An 18,158-nucleotide genomic window follows, 5' to 3' on the forward strand; every position below is an offset into this window, starting at 1 on the left:
AGATCCTCCGTTGTCCCGACCGTTGTGACGTGAAATTAAGAGAAAATGACTCGCAACGATCTTAATTCGACCGTTCATCATCTCGCCGCGCTCGCTCGAATAGCGGAACCACGCGCTCGCCTCTCATTGGCTCGTGCAAATTCGTATTCGGCCGTTGTATTCCATACCGAGCTAAGAAAAATTAATTGTGAACAGGTTTGTGTCTACGAAAATATAATTTCGTGAAAATGCAGTTTCAACGGAGTTCTGCAGATTTTCTCAAGTTTTCATCCTTCTTATTCCTGTCGATCATTTACTCTGTCGCTCCCGTTAGCCCATTAGCCGGTAGCTGTCCCATCGTGGTTCGCTACCGGGTGCTCCGCATATTCCCTCTCTCGAGATATTCCACAAACTGTTTTCACACCTCTCTCGAGATGGTTCCGGTATTCACTTACACAGGAGGGTCGCTCAAGTGTAAACAAGACTCTTTTCTTAAATATTGACAAATGTTTGTGGATGTGATCTTAGAATGTGATTATGAAACAATTAAAGAATGTAAAAGAAATTTTTCCGTTTCTCTCTCTCTCTCTCTCTCTCTCTCTCTCTCTCTCTCTGCTCACCATAATGTATATGTTTTTTAATACATTAATGAATCAAGTTTGACCCAAAGTTGGGTCACCCCATAATTAGGACAGTTACCTTAAAACTTTTTTCCCGGCTTTGACAACAATAGCATTCAGTGCGACAACAATAGCAGAACGAGACCGTACAACACAAGTTTCCTTCAATGAGAAATTTAAAGAGATTCTGATAATAAATGTAAAAAAGAAACAGCCGTGTCTCAACGTTTTACAAGATCAAGTTGTTAACATTTTTTATGCAGACATTTATTGTATTTGTCTCCTATTGGCTTTTAAAACTGTTCTAAATTATATGTTAATTTTTTATCTAAATAATTGATGTTTTTCCATGTAAAATTATCCGATAAATATGGATATGATAATAGTAAGTCGATCAAAACAGTTTAAAACCGTAAAATATTTAATTTGTAAAAAAACTGATTTGAATTTTTTTAATATTTTTATTGATTTTCAACTTTTTTCACAGATTTTGTTAAGGATTTTGGTCGTTTGGTTTGTCGTTTGTATGATTTCGTATTACAAACAAATTAGTAATATCCGTATGTCACCGCGCTCGGTAGCCAAAACAACAAGTATCTATAGTAACTAATACTTTTTTATACACTTGTTTTTTCTTTATTATACTTCTGGTTTGTTATAATTTAGAAATATATTGATTCTTTAAGATTCTTTAAGAAATACAAGATAAAGACTTAAGGCATAATACACTGTCTTAAAGTAATAAATCGGCTATTATAAAATAGCCCTAATAAACAAAAATGACTTGATCTGGTAAAACGCTGAGACACGGGTATATTTGTTTTACATTTATTTTCAGAATCTTTTTGAATTTCTCATAGGACGAAAAAAATTCGATTTTTGTTGAACGATGTTATTGGACGACAGTCGTGAAATATACACGCTTCGTCATGTTCGAAAGAAGAATTCAGTTGAAATGCATCAATATTGAAACTTGTATAAAAATCATAATTAATTCGTTCACAGGGCCGTCGTCCCATTTTCAGGAAAAATTTTTCAGAAATTTTGTCCTGAATAAAATATTTTTATTAATAAACGATCTCCCTCCTCTCCCCCGCTTTCCCTCTCTTCCTCTCTCTCTTTCCATCAAGCATTCTGCAACATTTAATTTCCAGGTATTAATTTATTAACTATTCAATGATTTCAGTAGCCACGTTGGCTTTAAAAAAAAAGAAAGAACAATTGTGGTTGGACTAAAATCCTTTCCGCGCGCGCGCGCGTATTATGATTGCGATTTTTTAATCGGCATGCGCTGCGGCATTTCACGTGAAATAATGCGTGCGGTATCGTGATAAAATAATTCAGGAAGTTTTATTATTGCTTCAGCTGCGCAATTTTCCACCGACTAATTAATACGTGTGCGCACGTTCGTGAATTCGGCTATATGTACCATGAAATTACAGGTTCGCAACACGTTGTATGATTGCAGGAGTAACGATCGGCGAGGCGATGATGAGGCTTCAAAGTTACCGCTGATTCATAGGACATCCTGCAGGGCTATTCGTTTCCAGGATGAGCGCGTCGCTGCGGATTTTGGCTCTGATCAGCTTAGTCGCGCGAAATGTGGCTTGGCCGCAGGATCCCATTCCTAGACTGCACGTCAAACACCGTGAGTAATATTTAAACGTGAATATTCGCACGCAACGAACAATACATGCTTTAACCAAAACGGACAGCTTATATTCGCGTTTCCGTCTAGTGAAACCGCCGTACCTGTGTTTAGTAGAATCGTCGTCCAGTGTTACGTTCTAAGCATAATTCACATTTTAACTCCCCAATTAGTAGTGTAATTCAGTAACAGCGGCAGTCAAACGATAAAAAGTTCTATTCATTAAAGAAAAAAGGAATGGATTCAACGCTTCCATTCCCTCGTTGCGGCCACATTGAATTATAATGTCAGAAAAGCCGGAAATCGTGTGTTTTATTCTTTATATTGTATGTCCAAGTAAATTAGTTTTCCTGTGTGTCGTCACTCGCGTTCGATATTTTAAATTGATACTGAACTTTAAATTGATGTCTACTGAAAACTCGCATTTCCGGTATTAATAAATAACTAAAAATCGCGATCGACTGTCGTCGGGTTTATCTTGGTTGGAAATGTGGGACGGTATGTAATAGATTGAATTATACGTTCGTTCGTTAACGCGCGATAAGGGAAGAGAGACGATTTTTGCCAATCCATACTGACTAACGCGACGCACGAAGAAAGCAATCTATCTCAACGTGTTTAGCGGGAGAAAAAGAATGTTGCACCATTTCTCGCTTCTGAAACGTCGTAGTTAGGTGTGGCTGCAATTAGCAAGCCGGCTTCCTCCAGATAGCTCGAGAAAAGAACCTCAGTAGAAATTTAAGCAGGGATCTGGTCGGTTTTTCCTACTTATCGTTAGAATCCGACCGGAAAACCCTGTCTGAATCCGACTGGGAAACGCCCCACGTTTAATAGAGATACCGACCAGAAAAACTGACAGGGATTTCCAATCGAATTTTCTAATCGGATTCGATATCTTTTATTTTATCTTTAAATTTATATCCAACATGTACGTACATATATAACGTAGCCTACGCAAATCTTTACAGCTTAATATCCTGAAAACTATGAAATCAATTTTAATTATTTCATAAGAGTTTCAGGAAAAATGTATGTTAAAATCAACCCTCATTTGTCCGTTATGAGAATTAAAATAGGGAATAGTTGTAAAATTTAAGATGAGTATCTATATAAAATAAATTATTTTCGTAATTTATGTTATGAAATAAGCGGTTTTTGTCGGAAATATTTTTTCTTAAAAGCATTATTTAAAAAATTACAAGCGTTTGTGTGAAGTATGTGTGTATATCTATACATATTTACTTACAGTCCGCATGCGCTTTTTGAATCTCCTGCTGTACGTCTTTTTGCACTTGTTTATATTTTTTTCCGCTCTCGAGTTGGTCTACTTTTCTTCTGTATGCATTCTTGCAAACGATCCAAAAATGATACCCTTCGTCACTGTTACATTGTTCCCGAGTACTCGATATATCTTACGCTTCGTACGTTAATTTACATTCCATTGAGATCGTGTTCGCGTACAGGCATAAAAAGACGACAAGGAGAGAACGTGTGCGTAAAAGCCGAGCGAGTTAATCGCGCACTCCTCGAGAGAAAGCCTCATAAATTATGATGAAACTTCTGCTTTCTTTAAGGTTAGAATGCTTATACTGATGATTGCACAAAATGAGGTGTTACACTTGGAATTTTTATATGCATCTCCTAGTTTTTCAGTTTTCTTAGGTGACACTAACGCCATCACGGATCTAGAAGTTACCGATTGGGGTCCGATTTGAATGATCAGATATTTACTGTCGTGCGCAAATGTACGAGTTTCTAACCACGAACTGATCAGAAACTCCTACATTTTCGTAGAAATTAACTAAAAGTAGGGTCTACGTTAGGTAAACAGAACGGAATCCCTTTAATTTTTTTAGAAAATCTCATAAGAATCCGACAGTGTAAGTGGGATAAAAATGAGCGGGGGATTTCTTCGAGAAGCTCCTTATACACGAGCGCTCGTATTTTCTGCGTATCCGTTAAAGAGATGCCATACTTGAAAACTTTACTGACGAAATACTGAGTTTTTTTTTTTGCAAAGTTTACGTCGTATTGATTACACAAAATTACAAGTGCTTTTACACACTGAAAGTACGCGTAATTATAAATTGAAGCATTGCTCACTTGCTGTGTTATGAAAAAATGTTGAAATTGACGTCTCAAGCTCGACTCAATTAGTGCAAATATTTACTTGGTACAAATATTTTGCAAGCTTGTACATATCGCGTGGTATTTGCTCCGCCAACGAATATTTCGAGGGACATTTCTGTATTTTTAAAGCTGAATCTAAAAGTTTAAAAATATACGAAAAGTTTGCAGAAAGATTTCCATATACGCATGGTTATGTTTTCTACTAACATGGTAAAACAAAGCAGCCTATATTTTGGTCTGTTTGTTTTCCAAGAATTTCTGCACTACTGCAATAAGTTAGAGTGAAACAAGTATACTTCCTTTCACTCTAACTTATCGCACTACTAGTGCACACTAGTTCAGAAGTTCTTCGAAAACGAACAGGCCTTCTATGTAGGATATCTATATGTACATATACTCGGTTACTAAGGTCCGTATTAAGGGGATGCTGAAGTAGACGATGAACTCGAACAATGTCAATAACGCAGAGACGTTGTCACTAATCACGCTATCCTTTTCGTATTTCTTGTACATATAGATCTTACATGTAAACGTGTGTTGCTTTATTTTATCTTATCCAGCGGAAAACTTAACCATGCATGTGTAGAACTTTTTCTGTAAACTTCTCGGAACTTTTGGATTAGCCAAATATTATGCTGCTAGCTTGAGATTTTACATTAAAAAAATTTTTTTTGCTTTCGTCTCATATATTGAGCAATGCTTCTATTTATTTTTACACGAACTTTTATTGTGTTAAAGCATTTGTAATTCTGCACAACAAATATGACGTAAACTTTGCAGGAAAATGTCAGTATTCTGTCGGTAAGGTTTTCAGCTTCGGCATCCCCATTACTCGAAACTTGTTCCATATGAGATACAAATATGAATTTAGAGTTATTTTGAGTTTTTTTAATTACACAATATATGGAACATTACATTTCCAACTGCGATTCTGCCAAAATATTCACATCTAACTCTACATTAAAATCTGAGGGTTTCATCTGAAGTAAGTTTCAAGCAACGACTATTGATACAGGCCTAAATACCGTACCGGTCCATGGACATAGTATACATGGACTCCGAATGCTCTATGTTTTATCGTCTAATAGAGTGAAGCCAACATCTAGAAAGAGAGCTAGAATAGAGGGGCTAATTTTCTTCCTATTTTGTCACTTTTTGTTGCATCCATTTCTCGTTTCCATAATATTATAAAGCGCAACAGCATCCCGACTAGACTGGCAAGTAAAAGTCTTACTTAAATCTTATTGCACACTTTGCCTGTGCAGAAAGAGACAGAGAACAGAGAGGCTGTACATATTGGCTTCTCTTTTCTGACTGTATGCGGAGTCTATGTATATTATGTCTATGGTTTCTTTCTACATATTGGCTTCACTTTTATAGACCCCGTATGCGGGGTCCATGTATACTACGTCGTAGCGATCACACTTTTTTTCTGAATGAAGTTGCAGCACTCCTGGTTGTCGGCAGGGTAGTATTGTAGATGATCATGTTAGTGACGATCGCCGCTACGTTATCGACAATTTTCGTGTTCGTCATCCACTTGGGTATCCTCTTAGTGATATCGACCGCAAATGACATCTGAGTAACGCGCTTCGACAGCTGGTTGTCAATGGTGCCGATACCTGCCGCAAGATAACCTCCTCCGGTTAAACCAGCCCCACCTGCGGCGAATTGAATCGGGAGCTATCGCGGAATTAAGTGCCATTTAGCTGTTAATTTACCGCTCTATTCCCGATTTTAGTAGCGAAGCCGCTTAGTGGAAATTCGCGGCTAAAGATACAGATGCCAACTTAGCGTTAAGCCGGTCTCGCCGGTCATGGTCGAACGAAAAGTACACGAAACGAGAAAATAATTGGCGTCGGATAGCAACAGAGGACTTCTCTCGATAGCTTTGGGAAATAGTCAATACTCGTTAAACGTATCTGTTAGGGGAATAGGTTATTTTAACTTGTCGATTGAACGATCGCGCCAAAGAAGAATCCCGCGACTGGCGCTGATGTAATAAACCGCGTGATTATAATTAGCGCTTTCCACTTAGCGACACAAGCGTCATTCAACAAGCATTCAAGCATCATTCTATCTTTATTAGTCATTGAATGAAATAATATCACACACTTAGACCCGTATTAATAATCGTTGTTTGAAGCTTTTTTCAAATAAGATATTCAGGTCTGAGTTCAGAGTTAAATGAGAGTTTTTCAATTGAATCACGATTGCAGATATAATGTCACATATATCATATAATTTAACTAAAATATTGGGATCTAATTCTGAATGAAAATCTGAATATCTCACGTGAAACAATCTTCAAGTAACGATTATTAATACAGGCCTTAGCTCCTTTATACTTATGGCATTGGAATAAATGAACAAATTTAATGTGTACATATTTTATAGGAATTTTTAAATTACTAATCCTATAGTCGATTTTAACGATTTTACGATACGCAACCGTAAAAATTGTAGCGATTTCATGTGACTTAATTTTAAATACGCGTTGGTTTTTAATAGGGCGAATTAAAGAGGGCCATTTGCGCGGCCTACTTTTTTGCAGGTGATTTTGAATTGCAAAAGAGTATTATATCTCGGATCACGATACGGTGCTGTCTCCATGATGGAACGTATCGTTTGCATTCGTACACGGCTTATCGAACTAGAGAACTACAGACTCTTGAATCAAAGTCTGGCCATAAGACAGCCAGTTTTGATTAGTCCGCCATGTTTTGTCAAATCTCACATAGTATCTAATCACAGTACTTCTATCGTAGTAGGTTAAGGAGACATAAACAAAGGAATAGGTTAGAAATATGTTTCTCTCTCTCGTAGGATTTTGATAAAACTGTAGTTAACTGTAGTTATAGCCAAACTCTGATTTAAGAGTCTCTAAAGAGAACGAAAATGCGTTTCGTCCAGTTGGCTATACGAGAGGGGGAGGGGACATATTCTTTTGCCGACTGCCGGTCGTGTAATGAAATAAGCGTCGTTGGTCCGTCAGCAAAAGTAATTATCTAATTATCGGCGAATTTCAATTTTCGCACCTTCGCTGCGAGGTTCAATAATGATCCATTACTGAATTTGGCGCGACGTGCGCCGCAGACCCTTTTGCGAGAGGCGGAATTTAATAAAATGTAGCCACACTTTCACCACGCTATTTTATAGATTTATCGAGTTACCAAATTTACGCTAGCCGGCCTTTCAGGGCCAGTATACATAGGCGTCCAATTAAAGTTAATCGAATTAATCAATCGGAGCGTCGATAGTCACATTTCACGCGCCAGCCAACCGCGAATTTATCACATACTGTTACCTATGGCGGCCAATCATTTTCAATTTTTCCATGTAAATCCTTTTCGCGATACATAATATGTATTTCATGGAAGTATGAAGAAAAACAGTATACACGTGACACGTAAAATTTCGGTGATATATTCTAAGATATTTACATGTAAGATATCCTGTTATAATAATATATCCTGTTATAATATCTTATAATAATATGATGCTAATAAACTTGAAAAGCTTTAACGCCACTACTATTATTAGCACGGTATTTTTGACAAATGATTTATGTATGAATTCAAAATAAAGTTATGAGAAGCGCAATGTGTGTGTTAGCGATCATAAGCCTCGAATTACATCGACGTTGAGAAATTGACTCATCATTATGCTACATATTGTACCTGAGCCCGTAACAGTTCGACAATTTGATTGGCTAATTATAAACATCTCATTATAAAGTTATCGTATTAAAGCTACGATAGTCTTGACATTTTAGCATTAGGATTTTTGTGTCGAAATGTACTCAGGAATTATAACAAATGACTTACAAGTTTTTGAACAGCCTGTACACACACGCGAGAAGCAATTGAGGTAGAGGATAGAAATTTGCAGTCGTAGCCGAATCAATTGTTCTCCCGTCGGAAACGACAGTAGATCGAATGGACACATTTTTGGGGCTATAGACAATCAAAATCGAGTGAAACGAGGCGGTTTCTCTGGGACTCTAAGCGTCAGAGTTAAAAATAAATAACCGAATTTACTCCTTCGCTATAGACCGCAATAGAATTTTAATTAAGGGATTAGTTACCGAGAGGAAGAGAAAGAGAGAGAGAGAGAGAGGGGAGAGGGACAGAGACTTAACGTTGAAAATTAACAACTACGCGAAAATGCGATGGTGGTGCTTGATTAAATTCTCACCGAGGGAGAGATTGACCTCGAATGGATCAAAGAATACGCCGGCCAATTTTCACGGACTAACTCACTTACACCCTGTACTCTACGAAGTTACGAGATATAAAGGAGTCTATCCGGGCGCGGGCGCGGAAAAACTTGCTTTAAATTTATTCAAAGCGGCCGACTCCCTTGAGTTCCTCGAGTAGCCGAAAAAATTGGCTAAAGCGAACGCGCAAGGGGGAGCAAGCGGGGGTGACGTAGATAGGAGGAGCGTGCGCTATCCGCTCGGTAGACCGCGCGCTTATCACAGGCAATCTCCGACGCCGAGACGGTTAAGCCACGTGACTTAATTTCCATTCGCCGTGCGCGCGCGCGCGTGCAAGAGAGAGAGAGAGAGAGAGAGACGCAAAAATCGTGAGAAACGACGGCCCAGAGAGGCAAGGCGAGGCGACAGGAAACGGTTGTCATCCCCCCGGGTCGCGACGACCTCGGCTATTCTGTCCTCCCGGAGAGGTCGAGCCGAGCGCGCATTCCGTGGCGGGTAGTCAGCCGGCGACTTTCATATACGCGAGCCGATGGCGGGGCGTGTATTCACGCGTTGTCAACGGCCGGCCAATTCAAAGGCACTTCCGCGCGATGTGAGCACCCTTTCGACCGCACCTGTGGATTTGGTTGTCTCGTGGCGCGAACATACCCTAAAACGGATAGACCGATCAGGCTAAACATAGACGCGCCCGCGCCGTGCCGTGCGCTGTTATGGAAGCGTGAGGACGAGCAAGGGGAGTTTAAATGCAGGTTTTAGCGCGTATCGTGGTGCCAGTCCGCGAGGTCTGTGAAATACAGCCCGTGAATACGTACCTTTGTTTGACTCCCACGCCGACCAAAGTGCCACTCGTTTTGCGAAAGGAGCGTCCTTCAATTCACCGTCGCCGTTGCCGTTATTCTTGGATCGTGTTTATTTTCAAAGAATGCCGGCTCTTTTGACACGTTATGGACATATTTCTCGAGATATAATTTCCAAGGATATCGAAACGTTTGATCAATTCGATTACGTGATGTTTTTCCTGCAGATTTGGAGGATATCGCCACTGAGCATTCGAGCAACCGCACTTTAGCTTGAAATCCCGTCAGGGGGGAAGCCTGGCTGAAAATTAGATGGGAAGTGAGGTTTCGTTGTTTATTTGTATCTCCGAAGCACTTTTTTGGCTTTCCTCTTTTATCGATCACATGGCTCGTGAGCTGTTCACGCCTCGGTTATTTTTGTTACAGTAACCGCTTGGTTTCAGTTCTCGGTGAGGAATAACGCCAGGTATATCGAATACGTCTATTAGCGAACGTGGAATGTATTCACCGCTCTATCGATTCGACGCACGAATTTTCACGCGCTAATTTATTGATAAAAGGGTCGCGGGAGTAATCATTCGTTTTCGAGCGTCCGAGGTGATTTGCGACCACGCGTCTCCGGACGTTAATGTCCGTTAACGATTTTGATGCCCGCGCTGGGGAGCAAAAACAAGAGAGAGATTTACGTTTATTACCAAGAGCGACGTACGTGAACAATGTGTTACGACGTGCACGGTTTTATCACCTTACGATAAAATCTGTCACTGTGGAGTCAGGGGGCTCGAGCTTGAAAATTTACTCGAGTCCTCCAAAAAATTTGACAGAGGTTGCTGCGCCCACGATAACGGTCGGTCGGGGTCTGTCAGTCGGTTGGTCGGTCGGTCGGTCGATCGCATTTGCTCGTAAACAAAGATACAATCGATAATTTCCGGCAAATCGGGGGATGACGGATTTTCGGAGGTTTACCCGACCGGAAGACAGAGAGAGGATCACACGGCCGCGGCGGGCGAGACAGAGGCGGGCCGGCGCGACGCGAGGGTTAACGACCGTTGGAAATCCCGTCGGTGGATTCGCCTCGGAGCTTTTGACGCGGATCAAATATTGGCGTGTGTCCTGTCGATCGGCTCACTCGCGTGGCGTCGCGTCGCGCCGCGTCGCGCCGCGCCGCGCCGCGCCGCGCCGCGCTGTGCTACGCCGCACCTCGCCACGCCACGCTGCGCCGCACCGCACCACGGCGCCGCGCGGCCCGCTTTGGTAAATCCTATTGAGTATTCAATTACGGTAGGAGCGCGAACGGGGTGTACATACATACGTAGTTGGTCGGCCGGTCGGTCGGTCGATCGGTCGGTCGGTCGGTCGGTCGGTCGGTCGGTTGGCAGGCTGGTCTCGCGACCGACTCGCTCGAGATGAAATTGAACGTTCTCCCGCGGCGTACACCTGCTTCGTCACAAATACCTGCGCCATGCCGCACCACAGATGTATTTTTCAGAGAGACATTTTCCGTAAGACCGCGTCTCTCGCATTCGCGGGAGTGTCGTACACACTGCGTCATGAATATCTCACCCATCGGCATATGACCCGGATAGAAATTTCAAGCGGGGATTAAAACGGATCTGGAGAGAAAAAGAGTTTTTCTATTTCTATCAAGTCCTGTCAGATAGATCCACTTAGTCCCTATACGGAGATATAATGCTCTTACAAATTAGCACCTATACTTGTAAATCTAGGCTTTATCTTAATATGTCTAATGATGCGCGCGCGCGAGGGGAATTGAGGTTCTATTTCAATATATGTATTTATTTAAAGTAAATACTTTCTCTTTGTAATTCTTATTACAGTCTTTCTTATGTACATAACTTTTATTACAGTTTTTATTATATTACAATTTTAATATAATATTACAATTTTTTTTATTATATATAATGCTATTTCACATATAATATTATTATTATTATTATCAATATTAAATATCTTTTTTTCTTTTTCCGAGCTAATCTAACTATTCATATTTTTATCCAAAATCACGAAAAATTTTGTAATACTAAAAAATTCATACCTTAACTATTTAAAATATAGTAACATTTGTCAAAATACTTATCTTATAATTATCAATCATTAACTATTAATGAATAATCGTTTCTTCACTGAATCTATTTTAGGGATTAATTTGTTTCTGGCCAAGCCTTATTAGCACAAGCCTCGTTTGGAACATTCACGTAAGCATCAATTTATAACCTATTCGCGAAATTTTATTCGTCTTTTGGGGTTTATGAAGACATGTCTATGTTAAGACATCCCTAATTAGAGCTACGGAATACTTAGAATTCAATTAATTTCTATCCAGGGAATATCTGGATATGGGATATACACACGTATGCCATGCATACTCCATCATTTCCTAAAGGACCCCGCACAAAACCTATGGAAAATGGTTTTTGGTCAAATTGGCTGAAATTTCACTATGTTATAGTTTTCGCCATGCTGATAAAAAGTTATCGTTGCATCAAGTCCCAAAAGTCAATATTTCCCAAGATATAAAGGGTCAAAGTAGTGAAATATGGTCATCCGCAGTAGTAAGACGTATGTTATAAGTGATACATTGATATTTATTCACGAAATAAATAAAAATCGATTTTTATATATATATATATATGTAATAAATATTTAGTTCCGCAATATATATGTATATGTATATACAGGGTGGGGCAAAAGTATCGGACCGATGAAATATCTCGAAAAATATAAGTTTTACAAAAAACTGTTTCAGATCTTAAAAAGATCTATTGTATTTACTGATTTTAGCAGATTGATCTTGGATGGCGTTGCCAAGGTAAAAAATCAGTTGTTTTCACGGCTACTCACAATCAGTTGTTTTCACAGATACTCACAATCAGTTTTTTTCACGGCTACTCACAATCAGTTGTTTTCACAGCTACTCACAATCAGTTGTTTTTACGGCTACTCACAATCAGTTGTTTTCACAGCTATTCACAATCAGTTGTTTTTACGGCTACTCACAATCAGTTGTTTTCACGGCTACTCATAATCAGTTGTTTTCACAGATACTCACAATCAATTGTTTTCACGGCTACTCATAATCAGTTGTTTTCACAGATACTCACAATCAATTGTTTTCACGGCTACTCATAATCAGTTGTTTTCACAGATACTCACAATCAATTGTTTTCACGGCTACTCATAATCAGTTGTTTTCACAGATACTCACAATCAATTGTTTTCACGGCTACTCATAATCAGTTGTTTTCACAGATACTCACAATCAATTGTTTTCACGGCTACTCATAATCAGTTGTTTTCACAGATACTCACAATCAATTGTTTTCACGGCTACTCATAATCAGTTGTTTTCACAGATACTCACAATCAATTGTTTTCACGGCTACTCATAATCAGTTGTTTTCACAGATACTCACAATCAATTGTTTTCACGGCTACTCATAATCAGTTGTTTTCACAGATACTCACAATCAATTGTTTTCACGGCTACTCATAATCAGTTGTTTTCACAGATACTCACAATCAATTGTTTTCACGGCTACTCATAATCAGTTGTTTTCACAGATACTCACAATCAATTGTTTTCACGGCTACTCATAATCAGTTGTTTTCACAGATACTCACAATCAATTGTTTTCACGGCTACTCATAATCAGTTGTTTTCACAGATACTCACAATCAATTGTTTTCACGGCTACTCATAATCAGTTGTTTTCACAGATACTCACAATCAATTGTTTTCACGGCTACTCATAATCAGTTGTTTTCACAGATACTCACAATCAATTGTTTTCACGGCTACTCATAATCAGTTGTTTTCACAGATACTCACAATCAATTGTTTTCACGGCTACTCATAATCAGTTGTTTTCACAGATACTCACAATCAATTGTTTTCACGGCTACTCATAATCAGTTGTTTTCACAGATACTCACAATCAATTGTTTTCACGGCTACTCATAATCAGTTGTTTTCACAGATACTCACAATCAATTGTTTTCACGGCTACTCATAATCAGTTGTTTTCACAGATACTCACAATCAATTGTTTTCACGGCTACTCATAATCAGTTGTTTTCACAGATACTCACAATCAATTGTTTTCACGGCTACTCATAATCAGTTGTTTTCACAGATACTCACAATCAATTGTTTTCACGGCTACTCATAATCAGTTGTTTTCACAGATACTCACAATCAATTGTTTTCACGGCTACTCATAATCAGTTGTTTTCACAGATACTCACAATCAATTGTTTTCACGGCTACTCATAATCAGTTGTTTTCACAGATACTCACAATCAATTGTTTTCACGGCTACTCATAATCAGTTGTTTTCACAGATACTCACAATCAATTGTTTTCACGGCTACTCATAATCAGTTGTTTTCACAGATACTCACAATCAATTGTTTTCACGGCTACTCATAATCAGTTGTTTTCACAGATACTCACAATCAATTGTTTTCACGGCTACTCATAATCAGTTGTTTTCACAGATACTCACAATCAATTGTTTTCACGGCTACTCATAATCAGTTGTTTTCACAGATACTCACAATCAATTGTTTTCACGGCTACTCATAATCAGTTGTTTTCACAGATACTCACAATCAATTGTTTTCACGGCTACTCATAATCAGTTGTTTTCACAGATACTCACAATCAATTGTTTTCACGGCTACTCATAATCAGTTGTTTTCACAGATACTCACAATCAATTGTTTTCACGGCTACTCATAATCAGTTGTTTTCACAGATACTCACAATCAATTGTTTTCACGGCTACTCATAATCAGTTGTTTTCACAGATACTCACAATCAATTGTTTTCACGGCTACTCATAATCAGTTGTTTTCACAGATACTCACAATCAATTGTTTTCACGGCTACTCATAATCAGTTGTTTTCACAGATACTCACAATCAATTGTTTTCACGGCTACTCATAATCAGTTGTTTTCACAGATACTCACAATCAATTGTTTTCACGGCTACTCATAATCAGTTGTTTTCACAGATACTCACAATCAATTGTTTTCACGGCTACTCATAATCAGTTGTTTTCACAGATACTCACAATCAATTGTTTTCACGGCTACTCATAATCAGTTGTTTTCACAGATACTCACAATCAATTGTTTTCACGGCTACTCATAATCAGTTGTTTTCACAGATACTCACAATCAATTGTTTTCACGGCTACTCATAATCAGTTGTTTTCACAGATACTCACAATCAATTGTTTTCACGGCTACTCATAATCAGTTGTTTTCACAGATACTCACAATCAATTGTTTTCACGGCTACTCATAATCAGTTGTTTTCACAGATACTCACAATCAATTGTTTTCACGGCTACTCATAATCAGTTGTTTTCACAGATACTCACAATCAATTGTTTTCACGGCTACTCATAATCAGTTGTTTTCACAGATACTCACAATCAATTGTTTTCACGGCTACTCATAATCAGTTGTTTTCACAGATACTCACAATCAATTGTTTTCACGGCTACTCATAATCAGTTGTTTTCACAGATACTCACAATCAATTGTTTTCACGGCTACTCATAATCAGTTGTTTTCACAGATACTCACAATCAATTGTTTTCACGGCTACTCATAATCAGTTGTTTTCACAGATACTCACAATCAATTGTTTTCACGGCTACTCATAATCAGTTGTTTTCACAGATACTCACAATCAATTGTTTTCACGGCTACTCATAATCAGTTGTTTTCACAGATACTCACAATCAATTGTTTTCACGGCTACTCATAATCAGTTGTTTTCACAGATACTCACAATCAATTGTTTTCACGGCTACTCATAATCAGTTGTTTTCACAGATACTCACAATCAATTGTTTTCACGGCTACTCATAATCAGTTGTTTTCACAGATACTCACAATCAATTGTTTTCACGGCTACTCATAATCAGTTGTTTTCACAGATACTCACAATCAATTGTTTTCACGGCTACTCATAATCAGTTGTTTTCACAGATACTCACAATCAATTGTTTTCACGGCTACTCATAATCAGTTGTTTTCACAGATACTCACAATCAATTGTTTTCACGGCTACTCATAATCAGTTGTTTTCACAGATACTCACAATCAATTGTTTTCACGGCTACTCATAATCAGTTGTTTTCACAGATACTCACAATCAATTGTTTTCACGGCTACTCATAATCAGTTGTTTTCACAGATACTCACAATCAATTGTTTTCACGGCTACTCATAATCAGTTGTTTTCACAGATACTCACAATCAATTGTTTTCACGGCTACTCATAATCAGTTGTTTTCACAGATACTCACAATCAATTGTTTTCACGGCTACTCATAATCAGTTGTTTTCACAGATACTCACAATCAATTGTTTTCACGGCTACTCATAATCAGTTGTTTTCACAGATACTCACAATCAATTGTTTTCACGGCTACTCATAATCAGTTGTTTTCACAGATACTCACAATCAATTGTTTTCACGGCTACTCATAATCAGTTGTTTTCACAGATACTCACAATCAATTGTTTTCACGGCTACTCATAATCAGTTGTTTTCACAGATACTCACAATCAATTGTTTTCACGGCTACTCATAATCAGTTGTTTTCACAGATACTCACAATCAATTGTTTTCACGGCTACTCATAATCAGTTGTTTTCACAGATACTCACAATCAATTGTTTTCACGGCTACTCATAATCAGTTGTTTTCACAGATACTCACAATCAATTGTTTTCACGGCTACTCATAATCAGTTGTTTTCACAGATACTCACAATCAATTGTTTTCACGGCTACTCATAATCAGTTGTTTTCACAGATACTCACAATCAATTGTTTTCACGGCTACTCATAATCAGTTGTTTTCACAGATACTCACAATCAATTGTTTTCACGGCTACTCATAATCAGTTGTTTTCACAGATACTCACAATCAATTGTTTTCACGGCTACTCATAATCAGTTGTTTTCACAGATACTCACAATCAATTGTTTTCACGGCTACTCATAATCAGTTGTTTTCACAGATACTCACAATCAATTGTTTTCACGGCTACTCATAATCAGTTGTTTTCACAGATACTCACAATCAATTGTTTTCACGGCTACTCATAATCAGTTGTTTTCACAGATACTCACAATCAATTGTTTTCACGGCTACTCATAATCAGTTGTTTTCACAGATACTCACAATCAATTGTTTTCACGGCTACTCATAATCAGTTGTTTTCACAGATACTCACAATCAATTGTTTTCACGGCTACTCATAATCAGTTGTTTTCACAGATACTCACAATCAATTGTTTTCACGGCTACTCATAATCAGTTGTTTTCACAGATACTCACAATCAATTGTTTTCACGGCTACTCATAATCAGTTGTTTTCACAGATACTCACAATCAATTGTTTTCACGGCTACTCATAATCAGTTGTTTTCACAGATACTCACAATCAATTGTTTTCACGGCTACTCATAATCAGTTGTTTTCACAGATACTCACAATCAATTGTTTTCACGGCTACTCATAATCAGTTGTTTTCACAGATACTCACAATCAATTGTTTTCACGGCTACTCATAATCAGTTGTTTTCACAGATACTCACAATCAATTGTTTTCACGGCTACTCATAATCAGTTGTTTTCACAGATACTCACAATCAATTGTTTTCACGGCTACTCATAATCAGTTGTTTTCACAGATACTCACAATCAATTGTTTTCACGGCTACTCATAATCAGTTGTTTTCACAGATACTCACAATCAATTGTTTTCACGGCTACTCATAATCAGTTGTTTTCACAGATACTCACAATCAATTGTTTTCACGGCTACTCACAATCAGTTGTTTTCACAGTTACTCAAAATCAGTTGTTTTCACGGCTACTCATAATCAGTTGTTTTCACAGATACTCACAATCAATTGTTTTCACGGCTACTCACAATCAGTTGTTTTCACAGTTACTCAAAATCAGTTGTTTTCACAGCTATTCACAATCAGTTGTTTTCACGGCTACTCACAATCAGTTGTTTTCACAGCTACTCAAAATCAAAACTGATTGTGAGTAGACGTGAAAACAACTGATTTTTTACCTTGGCAACGCCATCCAAGATCAATCTGCTAAAATCAGTAAATACAATAGATCTTTTTAAGATCTGAAACAGTTTTTTGTAAAACTTATATTTTTCGAGATATTTCATCGGTCCGATACTTTTGCCCCACCCTGTATATACATATACATATATATTGCGGAACTAAATATTTATTACATATATATATATAAATCGATTTTTATTTATTTCGTGAATAAATATCAATGTATCACTTATAACATACGTCTTACTACTGCGGATGACCATATTTCACTACTTTGACCCTTTATATCTTGGGAAATATTGACTTTTGGGACTTGATGCAATGATAACTTTTTATCAGCATGGCGAAAACTATAACATAGTGAAATTTCAGCCAATTTGACCGAAAACCATTTTCCATAGGTTTTGTGCGGGGTCCTTTAGAGTTGCACAATTTTCTGTCTTATACTACTGTGTCCAAAAAGTAAGACCAGTTTTTATTTATTTCAAAAAATATTTATTTATTCTTTCAAATCTATTTCGTCGCCTTCAAAGTAATCCCCTCTCGACACAATACACTTATGCCAACATATTTTCCAGTCCTCGAAACAAGAATTAAAGTCGCCTTCCGGGATGGCTTTCAGAGCGC

The 18,158-nt window shown here is 38.0% G+C and overlaps 1 protein-coding gene across 4 annotated transcripts in view; it reads left to right on the plus strand.

Annotated features, from left to right (window-relative positions):
• Positions 1 to 18,158, plus strand: part of LOC116843614 (semaphorin-1A-like) — a 711,737-nt gene that overhangs the window by 132,500 nt on the left and 561,079 nt on the right. For all 4 annotated transcript variants that reach the window (XM_032814175.1, XM_032814150.1, XM_032814158.1 and 1 more), the window contains one exon: positions 2,068 to 2,247. In XM_032814175.1, coding sequence (XP_032670066.1) covers positions 2,151 to 2,247 — 97 coding nt within the window. In that variant the 5' untranslated portion in view covers positions 2,068 to 2,150. The remainder of the gene's footprint in view (positions 1 to 2,067; positions 2,248 to 18,158) is intronic.

Source organism: Odontomachus brunneus, unplaced genomic scaffold (assembly GCF_010583005.1).
Source record: "Odontomachus brunneus isolate Ranch 3 - 2012 unplaced genomic scaffold, Obru_v1 Obru_scaffold_003, whole genome shotgun sequence".
Classification (NCBI taxonomy): domain Eukaryota; kingdom Metazoa; phylum Arthropoda; class Insecta; order Hymenoptera; family Formicidae; genus Odontomachus; species Odontomachus brunneus.